The sequence below is a fragment of the Belonocnema kinseyi genome, chromosome 9 (assembly GCF_010883055.1).
Source record: "Belonocnema kinseyi isolate 2016_QV_RU_SX_M_011 chromosome 9, B_treatae_v1, whole genome shotgun sequence".
In the NCBI taxonomy this organism is placed as follows: Eukaryota; Metazoa; Arthropoda; class Insecta; order Hymenoptera; family Cynipidae; genus Belonocnema; species Belonocnema kinseyi.
The window spans coordinates 116,782,814-116,805,022 of record NC_046665.1 but is presented as its reverse complement, the minus strand read 5'-3'; the positions used below and the strand labels follow the sequence as shown (position 1 = coordinate 116,805,022).

General features: G+C 29.4%; 1 protein-coding gene across 1 annotated transcript in view; it reads left to right on the top strand.

Annotated features, from left to right (window-relative positions):
• LOC117180709 (protein PIH1D3) overlaps window positions 1-22,209 on the top strand; it is a 30,553-nt gene that overhangs the window by 6,794 nt on the left and 1,550 nt on the right. Inside the window, exons 2-3 of the mRNA XM_033373197.1 lie at window positions 751-968; window positions 20,455-20,582. Of these exons, the coding sequence (XP_033229088.1) occupies window positions 751-968; window positions 20,455-20,582 (346 nt within the window). The remainder of the gene's footprint in view (window positions 1-750; window positions 969-20,454; window positions 20,583-22,209) is intronic.

The following is a 22,209-nucleotide window of genomic DNA, read 5'->3' as shown; positions in this document are numbered from 1 at the left end:
TTCAAAAAATAAGCTTCGAAATTTTAAATGTTAAAAATAATTTTTGAAACTAATATCTTATTGTTGTATTTGTAATCAATAAAATATATTTATAAAAAATTCGAATTGTTAAAATTCGGGTATTTTACAATTCGGATATTTTATAAATCGGCAATTTTCTGTTGGAAATTTTATTATTCGGGAATTTTCCAATTTAGTAATATTATAAACTGTCAGGAACTTTAATATTCGGGAATTTTCCAATTCGGTAATATTATAAACTGTCGTAAATTTTATTATTCGGGAATATTCCAATTCGGGAATTTTATAATTCTGAAATTTGATTATTCGGGAATTTTATTATTCGGGAATTTTTCAATTCGGTATTTTTATTTTTCGAAAATTTTATTATTCGTGAATTTTATTTTTCGGCAATTTTCCAATTCGGTATTTTTATTTCTCGGTAATTTTATTATTCGTTTATTTTATTATTTGGGAATTTTCCAAATCGGTATTTTTATTTTTCGGCAATTTTATTATTCGCGAATTTGATTATTCGGGAATTTTGTAATTCGGGAATTTTACTGTGTCGGGAATTTTATTTTTCGGGATTTTTCAGTCGTCCCGATTTATCAGCCGACCCTAAAAAATCTGGTTAGCTCCCTTTTATTTCATTTTGAAGAAATTTGTATAAAATATCAATTTAAGCTAAAAATCAGTGTCTTTTTAAAATAATTTTCTGTTGACATTCGGTTCATTATCCGTTTAAAGGGCCTGGTGATATCAAAGCATCCGGGGATATCAAAGCTTCTAATTCACAAGAGAAACATGCGGGTCCTCATGGTATTTTAAAAGGAGAGAAAAATGAAATTTGGCATCCTGCAGAAGTAAAAACTATTGAATTTTCCGATGATCAAGACCCACGAGAAACACCCGAATATGAAATGAAATTTAAACAATCTGTTGGAACGGAAGATGTATTTTTTGGTGTAAGTATAATTAATGTTAATAATTTTTGAATTAATTTATCCAATTATGCCGCATTCTTTTTTTTGTCATTTCATAATAAACAAATAATTCGAATTCTCAACGAATAATGTAATAGTTGATATTTTCACCCACTTAGATTTTTAAAAAATTGGAAACAGTTGAATTGATCCAAATAAGTAATATTGGAACAAAATAGTTGAATCCTGGGTCAAAAAAAATTAATTTTTTTACCAGCAATTATAATATAATAAAAAAAGAGAAATTAGTAAAAAAGGCAATTTTTTCAAAAATGGACTCAAAAGACCCCTAAATATATATTTTTCGATTTTTTTTTTAATTCTCGAGATATTTGGATACGAAAAAAACAATTTGTAGACTTAAAATTTAAAAAAAGGAAAATTAATATAATAATTATATTTTTATACTTTATATCAACAATTTGTACCTTGATAGGATATCCTGTAAAAGTCTTATGAAATTTTAGGACAAAAATGGGATATCCCTAGAATATTTAGAGGATGTTTCTAGGATACCGAAAATTTCACCTTGATAAGATATTCTATTAACATCCATAAGATGTCCCTAAGACATTTTGGGACCATCAATCGATGTCCCTTGGCTATTCATAGGATTTTTTGGGGATATTTACATTTCCAACTTGATAGAATATCCTCTAAATATCCTAGGAAATTTTAGGTCAATAAAGGGATATCTCTGGGATATCCATAAGATGTTTTAGTAATATAGAAATTTCAACCTAGGATATTTTAGGAGAAAAATGTGGAATCCCTGGAATATCCATCAAATATTTTTAAGATATTTAAGGGATTTAGACATTTCTACCTTGATAGGATAATCACAAATATTTTTAGGATGTCCCCAGGATATTTAGGGACAGCATTTTGTTATTCCTGGGATATACACAGGATTTGTTTAGATGTTCCAGGGAAATAGAAACCACCTTGATAAAATATCCTATAAATATCTGTAGGATGCCTCTAAGACATTCTAGGACCAAAAGTGGACATTGCTGAGATATCCACAGGATGTTTTAGGAGTAAAATCAAGAATCCCTGGAATATCCATAGAATATTTTCAAGATATTTCAGGGATTTAGACATTTCTACATTGATAGGATAATCAAAAATATTTCTAGGATGTCCCCAAGATGTTTAAGGACAAAAATTTGTTATTCCTGGGATATTCACAGGATTTGTTTAGATGTTTCAGGGATATAGAAACCACCTTGATAATATATCCTATAAATATCTGTAGAATGTCCCTAAGACATTCTAGGACCAAAGTTGGTCATTCCTGGTATATCCACAGGATGTTTTTGGGATGTTACAGGGATATAGAATTTTCCATTTTGATAGGTTATTCTATGAATGTCTAAGATGCCCCTAGGATATTTTAGGAGTAAAATGAAGAATCCCTGGAATATTCATAGAATATTTTTAAGATATTTAAGGGATTTAGATATTTCTACCTTGATAGGATAATCACAAATATTTCTAGGATGTCCCCAGGATATTTAGGGACAGCATTTTGTTATTCCTGTGATATTCACAGGATTTGTTTAGATGTTCCAGGGATATCGAAAACACCTTGATAAAATATCCTACAAATATCTGTAGGATGTCTCTAAGACATTCTAGGACCAAAGGTGGACATTCCTGAGATATCCACAGGATGTCTTAGGAGTAAAATCAAGAATCCCTGGAATATCCATAGAATATTTTCAAGATATTTAAGGGATTTAGAAATTTCTACATTAATAGGATAATCACAAATATTTCTAGGATGTCCCCAGGATGTTTAAGGACAAAAATTTGTTATTCCTGGGATATTCACAGGATTAGTTTAGATGTTCCAGGGATATAGAAACCATCTTGACAATATATCCTATAAATATCTGTAGGATGTCTCTAAGACATTCCAGGACCAAAGGTGGACATTCCTGAGATATCCACAGGATGTTTTAGGAGTAAAATCAAGAATCCCTGGAATATCCATAGAATATTTTCAAGATATTTAAGGGATTTAGAAATTTCTACATTGATAGGATAATCACAAATATTTCTAGGATGTCACCAGGATGTTTAAGGACAAAAGTTTGTTATTCCTGGGATATTCAAAGGATTTGTTTAGATGTTCCAGGGATATAGAAGCCACCTCGATAATATATCCTATAAATATCTATAGAATGTCCCTAAGACATTCTAGGACCAAAGTTGGACATTCCTGGGATATCTACAGAATGTTTTTGGGATGTAACAGGGAAACAGAATTTTCCATTTTGATAGGATATTCTATGAATGTCCCTAAGATGTCCCTAGGATATTTTAAGAGTAAAATCAGGAATCCCTGGAATATCTATTGAATATTTTAAAGATATTTAAGGGATTTATAAAATTCTACCTTGATGGAATAATCACAAATATTTCTAGGATGTCCCCAGGATATTTAAGGACAACATTTAGTTATTCCTGGGATATTCATAGGATTTGTTCGAGAGGTATAGATATGTTCGAGGGGTATAGAAACCACCTTGATGAACATCCTCTAAATATCTGTAGGATGTCGCTAGGATATTCCAAGACAAAAGTGGGATATCCCTAGAATATCTACAGGATGTTTTTGGGATGTTACAGGGATGTCAAAATTATGACCTTAATAAGAAATTCTCTAAATATCCATAGGATGTTCCTAGAGCACTTTAGAATGAAAAATAAATATAACTGGGAGATCTATACGGTACTTTGGAGATGTTTGAATGATACTGAAATTTCCACATTTATAGAATATCCTCTAACTATCCGAGGACATTTGGGGACAATAATAGGATATCCATGGGATGTCCATTGGATGTTTTTAAGATGTTCTAGGGTAATAGCAATTTTTACATTGATAGGATATTCTCTAAATGTCCCTAATATGTCTCTAGGATATTTTATGATATAAATGGATCACCCCTGGAATATCCATAGAATATTTTTGAGATGTTTAGGGAATTCAGAAATTTCCACCTTGATAGGATAATCACAAATAATTCTAGGATGTCCCTAGGACATTTTTGGACAAAATTTAGTTATTCCTGGAATATTCATAGGATTTGCTTGGATTTTCCAGAGACATAGAAACCACATTGATATAATATCCTCTAAATATATGTAGGATGTCCCTAGGACATATAAGGAAAAAAGTGGGTCATCCCTGGGATATCGACAGATGTTTTTGGATGTAACAGGGATGTCGAAATTATGACCTTGATAAGAAATTCTCTAAATATCCGTAGAATGTCCCTAGGATACTTTAGAACCAAAAATAAATATAACTGAGATATCTATACGGCTCATTGTGGATGTTTTAACCATATTGAAATTTTCACCTTTATATAATATCCTCTTAATATCCTAGAAATTTTAGGACTATGATAGAATATTCCTTAGATATCTAAGATGTTTTTTAGATGTTCCAGGGATATAGAAAATTCCACCTGGATAGGATAATCTCAAATGTTCCTAGGATGCCCTGAAAACATTTTAGGACAAAATTTTGTTATTCCTGGGACATTAATAGAATTTTTGGATGTTCCAGGGATATATAAATCACCTTGATAGAATATCCTTTTAATATTTTCAGAATGTTTTTTGGACATTTCAGGACAAAAAATATATACGACTGGGTCATCTATATGATGATTGGTGGCTGTTTGATAGGATATCCTCTAAGTATCTCTAGGTTGAGGCTGGGATATTTTAGGACCAAATTTGGATAGCCCTGGGATATCCATAAAATTATTTTAGCATGTTTTAGCGATATCAAAATTTTTATCTTGATAAAGTATTCATTAAATATCCCTAGGATGTCAATTTACGAAAAAATTGAGTATCCTTAAGATATCCACAGGATGTATTATAAGATATTCTATAAATACCTTTTAGGGATATTGCAGGAATATTGAAACTCCTACCTTTCTAAGATATTTTCTAAATATCCTAGGACATTTCAAGACAATAATAGGATATTCCTGAGATATCTACAGGTTGTTTTTGGGATGTTCAAGGGATAAAGAAATGCTCACTTCTAAAGAATAATTACTAATACCCCCAGGGTGTCCTTAGGACATTTTATCACAAAATTTGGATATCTTTGAAATAACCATAGGATGTTTTTAGAATGTGCTAAGGATATCCAAATTTTCACCTTAATAAGATATTCTCCAAATGTCCCTAGGATCTCCCAATTACATTTTAGGACAAAAAATATATGCAACTGTGGTATCCATAGAATGTTTTCTTTGTGTTTGAAGAATATAGAAATCTCCTACCTTGACACGATACTCTCTAAGTATCTTTAGGATGACGTTAGGACATTTTAGAACAAAATTTGGATATTCCTTAGATAAAAATATTAATCACTGGAATATCCATAGGATGTTTTGGGGATGTTACCGGGATATCGAAATTATAAGCTTGACTAGGCATTTTCTAAATATCCCAGGGATGTCAATAGAACATGTTGCAAGAATATTTGATTATCTCTTGGATATCCAAAGGATGTTTTTGGGATGTTCTCAGGATATCGAAATTTCTACGCTGATATAATATCCTCTAAATAAATGTAGGATGTCTTAGGGCATTTTAGAACAAAAATGGGATATCTTCAGGATATTCCTGGGATATCTATATAATGTTTTTCGGATGTCTTAAGGATATCGAAATTTTCATTTTAGCAGGATAGCTTCTAAATATCCCTAGGATATTTCAAGACAAAGATCATATATCCCTAGGATATTTCTGAGATATAAGTAGGATGTTTTTACAATGTTCCAGGGATATGGAAATTTCCACATTGGCAAAATATCCTCTAAATATCTTTAGGTCCGAGGATGTCACTAAGAGATTTTAGGATAAAATATGGATATCTCTAAAATATCCATATGCTATTTGGAAGATGTTTAAATGATATTTAAATTTACACCTTAATATGATAGCCTATAAATATCCCTCGGACATTTGATGAAACAATTAAATATCCCTAGGTTATTCCTGGGATATCCGTAGGATGTTTTTGGAATGTTCCAGGTACATGGAAATTTCCAATTTTTTACAATATCCTCTAAATAAATTTAGGCCCTAAAATATCCCTGGGTTATCTATATGATGTTTTGCAGATGTTTAAAGAAAACAGAATTTGCGACCTTGATCGGATATTCATTAAATACTCATAGGGTGCCCCTAGGATATTTTAGAAGAAAAATAGGATATCATTAGGTTATTCCTGGGATATCCATAGGATCTTTTGGGAATTTCCAGGGATATGGAAATTTCCACTTTAGTAGGATATTCTCTAAATATCCCTAAGATGTCTCTACGGCTATTTATAATAAAAATGGGATATCTTTAGGATATTCCTGGGATATCTATAGGATGTTCCTGGGATATCTATAGGATGTTTTTGGAATGATCCAGTGATATGGAAATCTCCACTTTAGTGGGATATCCTCTAAATATCCTAAGGTCCTAGTATGTCGCTATAAGAATTTGAGACAATATATGGATAGACCTGAGATATTCATGTGATGTTTTGAAGATATCTAAGACATCTTTAAATATTAACCCTTATAAGATATCCTATCAATATTCCTTGGATATTTCAAGACTAGTTAACTATTTTTTTTAAATTTCAAGACACACGTAGGATATTTTTGGAATCTTCCAGGGATATGGAAATTTCCACCTTAGTAGGATATTCTCTAAATATCCCTAAGATGTCTCGACGGCTATTTATATTAAAAATATGATATCTTTAGGATATTCCTGGGATATTTATAGGATGTTTTTGGAATGATCCAGTGATATGGAAATCTCCACTTTAGTGGGATATCCTCTAAATATTCTAAGTTCCTAGTATGTCGCTAGAAGACTTTAAGACAAAATATGGATATCTCTGAGATATCTACATGATGTTTTAAACATGTTAAAGGGATCTTCAATTTTCGATCTTAATATCATACCATCTAAAAATATTCCTAGGATATTTCAAGACAAAAATCAGATATCCCTAGGATATTCTTGGGATATCCGTTTGGTTTTCTTTGGAATCTTCCAGGAACATGAAAATTTTCACTTTAGTCGAATATCCTCTAAATATATGTAGATCCTAGGATATCTTTAGGAGATTTTAAGAACGTAAAATAATAGGAATACCTGCAGCATATCCATATGATATTTCAAGGATATCCATATTTCCACTTTAAAACAATATCCTCTACATATATCTAGGTTCTGCGATGATGCTAGGATATTTTAGGACAAAAATGGGATATCCCAAATATAATCCTAGGATATCCATACAATGGTTTTGAGATATTCCAGAGATATAGAAATTTCCACTTCGGCAGGATGTCCTCTAAATATTAAGATGTACTAAGGTACTAAGATGTCACTAGAAGATTTCAGGAAAAAATATGCATATCCCTGGGATATCCATATGATGTTTCGAAGATGTTCAAGGGAAACAGAAATTTCGACCTTGATCGGAATTTCATTAAATATGCCTAGGGTGTCCCTATGTCATTTTAGAACAAAAAAGAGGATAGGATATCACTGGGATCACTAGGATATCACTGGGATATCTATAGGATCTTTTGGGAATTTCTTAGGAATATGGAAATTTCTACTTTATCAGGATATTCACTAGATATCCCTAAGGTGTCCCTAGGACATTTTAGAATAAAAATGGGATATCCTTAGGATATTCCTGGGATATACATGGGATATGAAGGTTTTTAAAGAAAAATTATCTGACAACTCATATAATTAAAGAACTGCGACATAGTCGACAAATGTTACATTAATATAATTTATAACACATGAGGTATTATACATCATGTATCAATTTTATTTTTATCCATCCCAGAATAATTAGATATTTTAATAAAAACCCTGTTTCCTTTAATTATAATAGCAATAGTTTCCATATTACGAGTCTAGCCGACATTGAAATAATTCATACGGAAATCCTATGGATAGCGAAAATTTCCATACATTTATGCAAAGTTGGCACAATTACTAGGAGTATATGAATAATTGCTTACTTTCTAATTTAGCAACTAGAGAGTGTTGAAACGATAGGGATTACTTAGATACTATATATTTATTTTATTGTACTTGCTATAATTAAATTCAGCTAAGGGATACGTGCACAGATATGGGATATAATTTATACATAATTAAAGTGATTGGACTAAATTAATTCCTTATAGCGTGCCAGCTGGTATGAATTCGTTGAATTTATTATGTTTCCTCCTTCATAACTGTAGATCAAGCTGTAGATTTAGTTGATTTCCGAGGTTCCATTCTAGTCATATATTCAAAACTCACACTCTCGTAGCAACAGGATATTCTGGGATATCCTGTTTATGACCCAAAATATTTAAGGGGTTTTCCATAAAAAGCTGAAAATCTCAATAATATTGAGATATCCTGGGATTTCTTTATAGGATGTTTTTGAAATATCCAAAAATGGGACTTTGGAATTTTCTATAGAACGTGTAATTTAAAGGAATTTGTATTATCATTTAGAGATAGTTACTAGTAAGTGTATAGATAATAGTTATAAAAATAAATACTAAAGATCAAGTTAACCCTTTAAATGACAGAAAAATTCTTAACGTCAACTCAGACTAGATGGAAAATAAATTTTATCAAAATTTTAAAATTAATTTTTTTCTGAAAAAAGATCTACTCTCTTTGCTCCACTGGGAATCGAACCACAGAACTTCCAATTGTCGGTTGGGTGCTTTTCCATTAAGCTACCAGAGAGATCGAACGAAGAATCATTTTTTCAGAAAACACACTATCTCAAGCGAGGTGTTCCATTTATGACACGAGTAATTTAAAGGAATTTTTATTATCATCAGAGATAGTTACCGTCAATCAGTGTAGATATCATTCCACCACCCGTGAAAATATATATCAAAACTGTTAATAAGGTTTACTCTCTGAATAACAGAAAAATACTTAACGTCAATTCAGACTCGATAGAAAATAAATTTTATTAATATTTTAAGATTAAATTTTTTCTGAAAAAAGATATACTCTCACACCTGGCTTGAGATCTTTGATAGCTTAATGGAAAAGCAACCGATCGGCAATCGGATTTTCTGTGATCCGATTACTAGGTGAGCGAAGAGAGTAGATCTTTTTTCAGAAAAAATGAATTAAAAAATTTTCATAAAATTTATTTTCCACTTAGTCTGAATTGACGTTTATTCCTCTTCATTTATTTGAAGAGTAAATTTGATCGATAGTGTTGATTTATATTTTCACGGTTGGTTGAAAGATATCTACACTGAGTGATAGTAACTATCTCTCATGATAATGCAGATTCCTTTAAATTACTCGTATCGTAAATGGAACATTTGAATTAAGATAGCGTTTTTTATGAAACAAGATTATTTTTTCGAAGAGAGTAGATCTTTTTCCCGAAAAGATTTAATTTTAAAATATCCTATAGAAGTTCTAAACATTTTTTAGGATTTTCCAGGTATATTGAAATGTCAGAGATTTTTTGTTAAAGTCAATGTATTGAACCATTTTGTTGAAAATTCGTTTTTTGTCCTTAAAATCAATTTTTTAAAATGAAAATTAAATTCTTTTAATTCTGATTAAAAACTAATCGATTTTAGTTCAAAATTTGTTCTTTTAGGTTAAATTAAATTATTTTTTATTAAATATTCCAATATTCTTTACTTCAAATATCGACCTATACATTTTTAGCTTCGAATTTATCTTTTTTTAATGAAGATTTCGTTACTTGGTTGACAGTTACTCTTTTATGAAAAATTAATTTTTTGTGGTTAAAGATTTATCATTTTAATTGAAAATTCACATTTTGGGTTGAAAAATGACCAATTTTGTTAAAAATTCGTTTGGTTTTTGGCTGAAAATTAGTTTTTTCATTGAAAATTTAACTATTTCAGTTGAAGCTTTAACTATTTCGTTGCAAATTGGTTCGTTTATTTTATTATTAAATTTTTTTTTTGAAAATATAAGTATTCAATTATGTGTTGCTAATTTATCTTTTTAAGTTAAAATAGAATGTATTTTATATAAAATTCGACCTTTGGTGAAAATTAATTTTCTTGATTGAGCATTCATCTTTTTGGTTAAAAAATCAACTACTTCAGTTAAAGATTGATCATTTTCATTAAAAATATAGATTTTTTGTTTCAAATCTAACTATTCCAGTTTTGGTTGAAACTTCATCTTTTTTAGTTTAAAACTCAACTATTTTCAACACGCCAACCCGACCCTACCGATTTCGATGATTTTAGGATATGTTGTAGAGCATAAAAAATAAAAGAGAGGAATTTTTTGTTATCGGCGGAAAAAACAGTTCAAGGGGGTGAAAGCCACCTTTAAAACTCACCCCCGAAAAGAGTTTTTTTCAATATCTCAAAAACTATTTGGACTTTTTAAATAAAATCAACGTCAAAAAGTTTCCTACAAAAGGGCGCTTCTACAGACGCAACTTTTATCCCGAAGGGTTGCAACCCCCTTTTTTAATAGGGGTAAATGTGCTATTTTTAATATTTTTTTCGATAGTAAAATTGATAAAATCAGCTCGATTGGGTTACAAATCGCACTGATAATGAGAAAATTAAAAATTGAATTTGAATTGTTTCGAGATTTTCAAAAAAAAAAATTTGTCAGGGGTGTTTTACCTCGATAAACCACCCCTGTCAAACCATAAGCAGGCTAACCCACTAACCCTAGAAAAATCGAGTTTAGTCGCTTTTTTAAATTAAAATAATTAAATTTCACACCACAAGACAGCTTACCCACCTAACGACTTACCCCCTAACCCACATAACCCCTAGAAACCATCCCTGCCAAACCACAGACAGGCTAACCCACCTAACCCTGGAAACATCGAGTTTAGTCGCTTTTTTACTTTAAATAAATAAATTTCACACTATATGCCAGATCACCTACCTAACCACTTACCCCCTAACCCACATAACCCCTAGAAACCACCCCTGACAAACCACAGACAGGCTAACCCGCCTAACCCTGGAAACATCGAGTTTAGTCGCTTTTTTTCTTGAAATAATTAAATTTCACACCACAAGACAGCTTACCTGCCCAACGACTTACCCCTAACCCACTCAACTTCTAGAAACCACCCCTGCCAAACCACTAGTAGGCTAACCCACCTAACCCTGAAAATATCGAGCTTAGTCGCTTTTTTCTTGAAAAATTAAATTTTACACCACAAACGAGCTTACCCACCTAACCACTTACCGCCTAACCCATCCAACCCCTTGAAACCTTGATTCCAGGGGAAAGATTCACCGCAACAAAAATTAACCTTGCCGGACAAACTTTACATGAATCGAAGATAATTTCCGATTTTTAACCTTGCCTGGATAATCTTTTGCCTCATAATCGCTCTATTTTTATTCAAGATGTAGCGAGAATTGCAACGCCAGCGCTCTCTACCGTCGTTCAACTTCATTATATTGGAGAGAACCGGGGATTATCATCTCTCAGTTGCTTCTTGCGCTTTTTGCTAAATGGTATTAAGTAAGTTTTAATTCCTCTACAATATTCTAATTTATTTTGGAGGAGATATATCAGTAACAACAAATTTTTTTCGTGTTTTCTGTTACTGATTCAACATGTTTGACCAACATTTGTTTACTTCAGCGTGACGAAGTAGACGAGAGCAGAATTATTCTCCTAACCTCGGTGAAACTTTTGTCGAAATATTTTCAATTTTTAAACGTTGCAAGCCTTACCTGCAATAAATTTTAACTTTTGTTTTTTCTGTGTTGTTTTAAATCTGGTGTCCCGATTTATAGCTCGAATTCACTCATACTTTGCCGTTTTCCCATTGCTGGTAAGGACGCCGTAGCAGACGACACCTTTTATTCCATCGTAGGATTAACTTTCGCCAAATAGCATGTAAACTTTGAAGCGGGAAATTTTATATGCAACAAAATTTAACTTCAGTTTTTTCTGTGACGGGATTATCAAACCTGACTGGTTTTTGATGACTATACCCATTCTTGTACTTGAAGAGAATTTTGTATCGCGGTGAAGATAGCTGATTGTGAACTAGGGATTGAAGTTGAATAATATTATTCCTTAAGTGGAGATTCAAATCATAAATCATTAAAATGACATCTGAAAATTGTCGAATGAAATTTTTTCAGATGCGAGACCATATACAGGGTGGACACGCTGGGGCTTACATACATGGCGCACTTGATTGCTACCCGAATTGCATAACAACAGGGAAGAAACCATCGTACAGGGGCATTTTCATATTTCGCGCCTTTAGAGTTGCATTCGGTTTGGTCATTCGGTCAAGTCCGTGCATCTTCGGATCCACTTTATCATAGTTTCCATGGTTGCGTTCGAACTTCAAATGGATACATGTGTCCAAACATATTTTTTATTTCTCAGAAGTGGTCATATTTTGATTTTATTTAATTCCTTCTAATAAGTTCACAAAATATGTGTAATAAGTTGTTTTCATTCCTTCATGCGGAATGTGAATTCTTAAATTTTAATTCTCACCAATTCAACTATGCCTTTCTAGAGTTTTAATAATGAAGAATAGGCTAAATAAATGCTTTCGTTAAATTTTACTAAGTCGATTGAGAGGAATAGGATTTGTACTTTTTCTGTTTCCGTTGGGGGATTTTTAGACGGAGGAAAAATCGCGTATTCATAGGAATAAAAATTCTTAATTTTTCTGAATTCAACGCTTGTTACCGGGTATGGTCGTATTCACCTTTTTTCCGAAATCGCTTTAAGTAATTGTAGGTAATGTCATTTAACAATTTTTGCATGTAATATTTTATTGACTTCATACAAAACAAATCCTGTCTATTCATAACATACAATTTATAGTATTTGTCACTCAGCAGCCATTTAATAATGTTATTGGCACAGAAGAAAATTCACGGTTACTTCTCAGTTTACAAGTCTCACTTCATTATTAATGAAACACTTTTATTATTTGTAATTACTACATAGCATAACCTATATTTTTTGACATTTGTATCCATTTGAAGTTTCGAACGCAACCATGGAAACTATGATAAACTTGATACGAAGATGAACGGACTTGACCGAATGGACGATCAGAATGCAACTTTAAAGGCGCGAAATATGAAAATGCCCCTGTACCATGGATTCTTCCCTTCTGTTGTGCCATTCGGGTTGCAATCAAGTGCGCCATGTATGTAAGCCTCAGCGTGTCCATCCTGTACATCAAGTGGTTATATTTTTCCTTTTGTTCCCCATACTATTTTTTTATACTTATTATTTTTTTTTCCGGCATCGTTTTTTCTATAGCCGTATCACAGTGTCCACTCCAAGAATCAAGTAATAAGATAGAATGATGACCCACTTTTGGATAAAATACTCGTAACCAAATTTTAAAGAAATCGTTAATTACAAGAGATTTTTAAAAAGTAATTTGATTAATCATTACTTCAAAATAAATGTGCTCACTTGTAGTTAATTTTCCCGATGTAGATGCTTTAACATGTACATTATCTGCTTTAAATACATTTTTTTGTACCCTAGGGCCCAATTCACCACTTGTCTCCTTAAATATTAAAAAAAAGGAGATAGGAGTTGTCCCGTAGCAGATATTAGCGGTTGTCTGGTATAACTGTGTGTTGTTGATGAAACTGATTTGACCAAACATTGCACATGTTGAAGTCCGATTTTTAGTATACATGATTTTACATCAGCTACAAATTCATTAGCTTTTCCTTCAAGTTCTAGTCCACTTTCCAAGGTTTTTTTTAGTAATAAACTTATTTACTTTTCTAGATACTATTCGATGAGCTTTTTTAAACTTCAATAGCCAATTTGCAGAAGCCTTGAATCAAAAATCTTTTGAGCCAATTTCTTTTTGAGCTTGCAAATCCCATTAAAGTATTTCACGATCATGAATAATTAATCCAGCTTTAACAACGTTTTAATTAAATGATCGATGAAACTTTCTTGAATTTACTCTGTACACATTTTATACTTAAATTCTTTTTTTTTGTCACTTCGAAAGCATAAGGCAAGTGATGCAGTTCTTAATGTTCAAAAATTTTTGCATCGTGATCTTTATATTTTTTTTGAAAATCCAATGTGTCTTCAATAATTATATCTATGTCGTTAAATTCATTTGAAGAATCTATTAATATTTGTTTAATTTTTTCAGATAACTTAAATTTTTAATAATTTGTTACACCATATTGTATTTGCATAATTTGAAAGTACGCTAATAATAAATTAATAACATTTACAGTATTGAACTTCATCGATAAATTTGAATAAACTGTTATCAATGTTACTGCTTAGTTACGCACAAAAATTTTGCATCGAAAAAAATATTAAAAATAGCACATTTACCCCTATTAAAAAATGTGGTGGCAACCCTTCGGAGTAAAAGTTGCGTCTGTAGAAACGCCTTTTTATAAGAAACTTTTCGACGTTAATTTTTTTTTTTAAAAGTCAGAATAGTTTTTGAGATATTGAAAAAAACTCCTTTCGGGGGTGAGTTTTAACGGTGGCTTTCACCCCCTTGAACTGTTTTTCCGCCGATAACAAAAAATTCTTCTCTTTTAATTTTTATGTTCTACAACATATCCAAAAATTATCGAAATCGATAGGGTCGGGTTGGCGTGTTGAAAATAGTTGAGTTTAAAACTAAAAAAGATTAAGTTTCAACCAAAACTGGAATAGTTAGATTTGAAACAAAAAATATATTTTTTTAATGAAAATGATCAATCTTTAACTGAAGTAGTTGATTTTTTAACCAAAAAGATGAATGCTCAATCAAGAAGATTAATTTGCACCAAAGGAAACGAAATTTTATATAAAATACATTCTATTTTAAATTAAAAAGATAAATTAGCAACAAATAATTGAATAGTTATATTTTCAGAAAAAAATTTATTAAAAAAAAAATAAACCAATTTTCAACAAAATAGTTAAAGCTTCAACTGGAATAGTTAAATTTTCAATGAAAAAACTAATTTTCAGATAAAAACCAAACGAATTTTTAACAAAATTGCTCATTTTTCAACCCAAAAGGTGAATTTTCAATTAAAATGATAAATCTTTAACCACAAAAATTAATTTTTCACAAAAGAGTAACTCTCCACCGAGTAACGATATCTTTATTAAAAAAAGATGAATTCGACGCAACAAATGTATAGGTTGATATTTGAACCAAAGAATATTGTAATATTTAATAAAAAATAATTTAATTTAACCCAAAAGAACGAATTTTGAGCTAAAATAGATCAGTTTTTAATCAGAATTAAAAGAATTTAATTTTCATTTTAAAAAATTGATTTTAAGGACAAAAAACGAATTTTCAACAAAATGGTTCAATACATTGATATAAAGCTACTGTTGCAAATGAAGAATCGTTGTTATTCAATTAAATATTGCAATATAAAATGAAGCACGCTCTCGAAAAGTTTCCTGACTTCAACAAAAAATCCTTGACATTTCAATATATCTGGAAAATCCTAAAAAATGTTTAGGACTTCTATAGGATATTTTTAAATTAAATCTTTTCGGGAAAAAGATCTACTCTCTTCGAAAAAGAATATATATATATATTTACACCGTCCGTGAAAATATAAATCAACACTATCGTTCAAGTTTACTCGTCAAATAAATGAAGAGGAATAAATGTCAATTCAGACTAGATGGAAAATAAATTTTATGAAAATTTTTTAATTAATTTTTTCTGGAAAAAGATCTACCCTCTTCGCTCATCTGGTAATCGCACCACAGAAAATCCGATTACCGTTCGGGTGCTTTTCCATTAAGCTATCAAAGATCTCAAGCCAGGTGTGAGAGTAGATCTCTTTTCAGCAAACATTTAATTTTAAAATGTTAATAAAATTTATTTTTTATCTAGTCTGAATTGACGTTAAGTATTTTTCTGTTATTCAGAGAGTAAACCTTATTAACAGTTTTGATATATATTTTCACGGGTGGTGGAATGATATCTACACTGATTGACGGTAACTATCTCTGATGATAATAAAAATTCCTTTAAATTACTCGTATCATAACTGGAGCACCTCGCTTGAGATAGTGTGTTTTCTGAAAAAAGATTCTTCGTTCGATCTCTCTAGTAGCTTAATGGAAAAGCACCCGATCGACAATTGGAAGTTCTGTGGTTCGATTCCCAGTGAAGCGAAGAGAGTAGGTCTTTTTTCAGAAAAAAAAATAATTTTCAAATTTTAATGAAATTTATTTTCCATCTAGTCTGAATTGACGTTAAGTATTTTTCTTTTATTTGAAGGGTTAACTTGATCTTTAGTATTTATTTCTATAACTATTAAGTACACTTACCTATTTTGTATAATATATCGTAATAACGAATGAAATCCAGGAAAAATAATTGTTTAAACTTTTTAGTCATAAACAAATAATGAATGTTAATATTAATTTTAAAAAAAGGATCTCACTAACTACTTCAAAGAAAATTTACATTTAATATGATCCATGTAAAATATGCAAAGAATATTAAAAATTTCTGTTTTATTTCATAAAAATATATTCACAACAAACAAAGAGATTAAAAAAAATGATTCCCTCTATTATTTATTTATTATTTGTTAATAACTGAAAAGGTGAAGAAAAGTTAAAAATTTAAAAAACAGCAACTTTATCAAACTTATCTAAGAGGAGATAGATATAAGCAATAATAAATTGTCTAACCAACTATTTTTTTTTTACTTTTAATAAATATTACGTCACAAAGTGAAAAGTCGACAAAAAGTTTAAAAAAATTCAGAAAAAACCGCAACCATCTGACAAGATACTCACAAATAAGAATAATTGGGTTAAAAAATTAATTTTGCGCAATTTAATTAATTATCTAGTCACTCCAAGTGAAAAACAGATATAGAGTTTAAAAATTCTGAAAAAGCGCAACTTTCTACCATCAAGTAAAGATAATATGAATAAAAATAATATTCAATTGTTTAAACAATTATTTGTATTGACTTGAATTAATTATTATACTTCACTTTACTTCAGAAGTGGACCAGAAGTTTAAAAATTAAAAAAAAACCGCTGTTATCTAGTATTAATATAGAAGAAGGTAGCTATAAACAATAATACTACGTTTAAACAATGAAATTTGCTGAATGGAATAAATATTAACTTACTCCAACTGAAAAGCAGACAAAAAGTTAAAAATTACCAAAAACCGCAATTTCTAGCATTATTCAAAGATAATATTATTAACAATTAAAATATATTTTTCAAACAATTATTTTTGTTAACATTAATTAACTTTTAGCTCAATCTAATTAAAAATTGGCCAAAAAGTAGAAAAGTTCTGAAAAAACCGGGACATTCTGTCTCTATTCTAAGAGAAAATAGCTGAAAACTATAATAATTGTTTAAACAATATATGCAAACATTTAATTATGGGTGTGCAGCAGTATTTTATATATTAAATACAATTCGCATTTAAAAATCGCAAAAAATTAGACTTAACACCAAAAACTCGTAAAAGCCATGTTTCCTTTATGGGGGTTTTTCGGGAACCTATAAAACCGACTTATGAGGGTAATATTTAAAAAGCAATATTTAATTCGTATTCTATGACTAATTGTTAGGAGAAAGATCGAGTCTTAACTCGAGTCACCTAATATTGACGATTCTAAATAAAATTGTAAATACGCATTTTTTCCTATGGGAAAAACGTGTTAAATTTTATGGGGCTTGTACCACCTCTAAACCTGACTTTAAAAAAAATCAATTTTTGGTGGTTTCCAACAAATTTCCGGATGTTATGCATGAATATTTGAACTAAAATTTGGAACAATTTAATGTCGACACTCCTTAATTAATTTTTTTCTTGATGTTAGGGTTTTTGACCAGTTAAATGTCTTTAATAATTTTGATGTGAATTTATTTTTTCTTGTTTCACTGAGATCCGAACCCAGGTTATTCAGATTTTCACACTGATTTGGCTAATAGCATCAGATCGGTAGTCAGAACGACTTGGGTTCGGATCCCAGCGGAGCAGGAGAGCATTTTTTCACAATTAAAGAAAAATCAATATTAAAAAATATTGAGTCTAGACCAGTAGATAAAAACGATTGAACATCAAAATTATTAACAACATTTACCTTTCAAAAAACTTTAACATAACAAATAAATATAACTTTAATATTTAAAAATTAAATATTTTGCAAGTATAAGGAATGACACTGAAATTCAACTTCTAGGAGTTGTGAAGTAAATTATTTCGTCTCCCCGTAGCTTAGTGGCCAAGAGCATCAGAACGACAGTCTGAAAGACCTGGGTTCGGATCCCAGCGGAGCAGGAGAGCATTTTTTCACAAATAAAAAAAAATCAATATAAAAAAAATATTGATTCTAGACCAGTAGAGAAAAACGATTGAACATCAAAATTATAACAATTAAAATTTTTATAAGCAAATTAGATAAACAAATTCAAAATTTTGGCCCTTTCGCATAGAAATTTTTTTGTTTTTGCACTTGAAATGTTTTAAGTTATTGGAATAATGACTGCTAATCACAAAAATATTTGAAAAGTTAACAATAACAGTTGTATTAAATAATTCTCGTGATAAAATATTCAAATTGAAGGTTTTATCAAATTTTAATTTTCTTTAATCGCTAGAATGGCTACTGATATCCTGAAAAATGTATCTTTTATAATATTTAAATTATTCAATTAAAGGAACCAGATTTTTTCTATGTGAAATTGACAAAATTTGGAATTTGTTTATCTAAATTGTTTATAAAGATTTAAGTTGTTATATTTGACTAAATATTATAAAAGATACATTTTTCAGGAAAATCGGTAGCCATTCTAGTGATTAAAGAAAATAAAAATGTGATAAAATCTTAAATTTCAATATTTTATCACGAGAATCATTTATAGCATAAAATTTGTTTATAACAAATAAATGGACTAATGAGGAAATTATTTGTATTCTATGAGTGCCTAAATATTCACTTAAGACAATATAAAGTTTAACTAATCAGTTATTAAAGCGTAAAAAATTGTTATGTAAAAAATTTCAGTTTTTCCATACTTTAGGTAAAATAATTATTAATAAACAAGCAGAAGAGACAAAAGTTCAGAGCGTCAAGCTCTTCAGAATTTAAAGAACTTTAATTAAAAAAAAGTTTGTTCAAAGAAAAAAAATCAATATTGAAAAATATTAATTCAAGACCAGTGAAAAAAAAGAATAAAGATCAAAATTATTAACTACATTTATTTTGTCATTAACCTTAACATCAGAAGTAAATATAAATTTAATGTTCAAAAATAAAAAAAATTGCAAGTATAATGAATGAAATTGATATTCAACTTTTAGGAACCGTGAAGAAAATAACTTCGTCTCCGCGTAGCTTAGTGGGAAAGAGCATCAGACCCAAAGCCATAAAGACCCGGGTTCAGATCCCAGCGGAGTAAGAGAGCATTTTTTCACATTAAAAAAAAATCAATATCAAAAAATATTGATTCTAGAACAGCACACAAAAACGAATAAACATCAAAATTATTAACAACATTTACCCGGCCAAAAACCTTAATATAATAAATAAATATAACTTTAATATTTAAAAATTAAATATTTTGCAAGTATAAGGAGTGATACTGAAATTCATCTTCTAGGAGTTGTGAAGTAAATTATTTCGTGTCCCCGTAGCTTAGTGGGCAAGAGAATCAGAAGGACAGTGTGAAAGACCTGGGTTCGGATCTCAGCTAAGCAAAAGAGTATTTTTTCACAATTAAAAAACAATCAATATTAAAAACTATTAATTCTATACCTGCAGAGAAAAAAGATTTAATATAAAAATTATTAACGTCATTTACATAGGCAAAAAACTTCACATAACAAATCAAATAATCTTGTCTAGAGCAGGACAAATGAATAAATTAAATCTTTAATTACATTCGATCTTAATATTTGAAAAAAAAACTTTATCATTCAAATGGAACAAATTTTGAAATGCAACACATAATAAATTTTAATTGCGTGCAAAATAATGTCTGTGTTAATTCAGTTTATATATTTCTTCCTCTCTCATTTATTTTTTATTTGGTTCAATCAAAGGAGAGACGGATTGGAAATTTTTGTGGTCGTTTGTAGAAGTCAGATTTTTATTATTCCAATAAAATAAAATCAATAATCGATGTTGCTTTAACGAGCAAAGTTGGCTTTACGAAATCAGTTTCGATAATTGGAATTCGTAGTAAATTTCAATATTTTAGTAACTTCCGAGTGATGTCGCATGTGCTGGCAGATTTTCCTTTAATGTAAATATTTAATGGAATTAATTTGTCTGCATGTTTAATAATGAAATGAGAGTGATATAGTTACTTAAAATAGAAAAAACGTCTTGAAAGAGAAATAACTATTTGGAATTTTAACGATTCCTAGATGGGTTTTAAAACTCCCGGTACTGCTTCTTGTGAGTGGCTCTCAATTTTTATCAATCTTCCATCAGAAATTCGGGAAAAAGTGGAATTGTCTGTCGAATCTGAAGCGATTGATCTACGCAGTCCAAAGTAAGAAGAGTTAATATTTTCAAATAATTATTTAAAAAATTCTTATTCAACTAGGAAATTCTTGAATCTTAAACAACCAAGAATGAAACGATTAAATTTATTCAAATTTAAAAACGGAAAAGAAAAAAAAAGAGGAAAGAAAAAGAAAGCAACTTCCAAATCCCCTTCCTTCTCTTTTTTCTTGTCTTTTTTAATTAATTTATTTTTTATTTCGAGAGTTATTATGTGCGCGATAAGCGCGAGTGTATTTTCCAATTCGAAGAAAAATGATTTTTATATAAAATAAAAATTTCGAGTAACTATTTCTTTTTTAACAATGTAATTTATTTAAAAATGTAATTTTCCTAAGATTCTTGAGAAAATTCTAAGAGATTTTTTAATAGTTCCGAAGTCAAATCAAAATCTCAACAAAAAAGTGCATTTTCAAAAAATTACAATCGTATTTTCATCCAAAATATTAAGAATTTCAACCGAGGTGAAATTTCAAATTAAAAAGACGAATTTTTAACGAAACGTTTGAATTTTTAAACAAGCAAGAATTTTTTAATTAAAAAGGAGAAGTTTTTAAAACAAATTATAATTTTTATAGTTATTTTTTTATACAAAATAAAAATTTAGAATAACCATTTTTTAAGTTTATTTGTTGATTTGTGATTAAGCTTTTATAAATATAATCTTTTTAATATTCTTGAGAAAATTTAGAAATATTTTTGAAAAGTTTCAATGTCAAATCGAAATTTCAACAAAAAAGTTTATTTTCAACAAAAATGGTTAAATTTGCAACCAAAGAGATGAATATTCAACGAAAAAAGGAAACATTTACAAAGTATTTCGACTATTACTTGAGTAGTTGAATTTTTAACAAAAAAAAAAATAAATTCTCCAGAAAAAATTTGATATTTTAATAAATAAATATTTTTATATTGAATAAAAAATAGTTGAATTGATGCAAAAAAAGTCGAGTTTTGAACAAAATATTTAAGATTTCAACTAAGGAAATTAATTTTAAACTAAATTGATCAATCTTTCATCAACAAAATGAACTTATATCAAAACTGATGAATATGTAAACTAAAAAGACAAATTTTCATCAAAATATTAAAATTTTCAAACAAGAGAGATTTTTCAAATAAGAAAGAAAAAATTTTCAATCAAACTGTAATTTATAATAATTTTGTATACAAAATAAAAAATTTCAAATAACTATTTTTTCAGTTTATTTGTTTAAACGTTATATAAGAATAATTTTTCTAAGATTCTTTGAGAAAATTCAAAAAGATTTTTGAACATTTCGGATGTCAGTTTAGAAAACATTGAGGACTTTTGGAAGTTTAGGGGAAAAATATAAACTTCCGCAAATATTTCAGTTTTAAAATATTCTAAATCTCTTTAAAAACTGCTAAAATTCGTAAATGTCTTTTAAACAGATTCGAATTATTCCTGATTTTTCTATAAATCTTTCAAAATTAAAAAATCATCTTAATATTTTCCACATTTTTAGAAATCTTTTGTAATGTTTATAAATGCATCACTTTCTTTTAAAATTAATATGAAAGAATAAAAAATCATTTCAAATTTTACTAGAAATACTTAGAAATGTTTAAAATGCTTCAAATTTTATTTTATA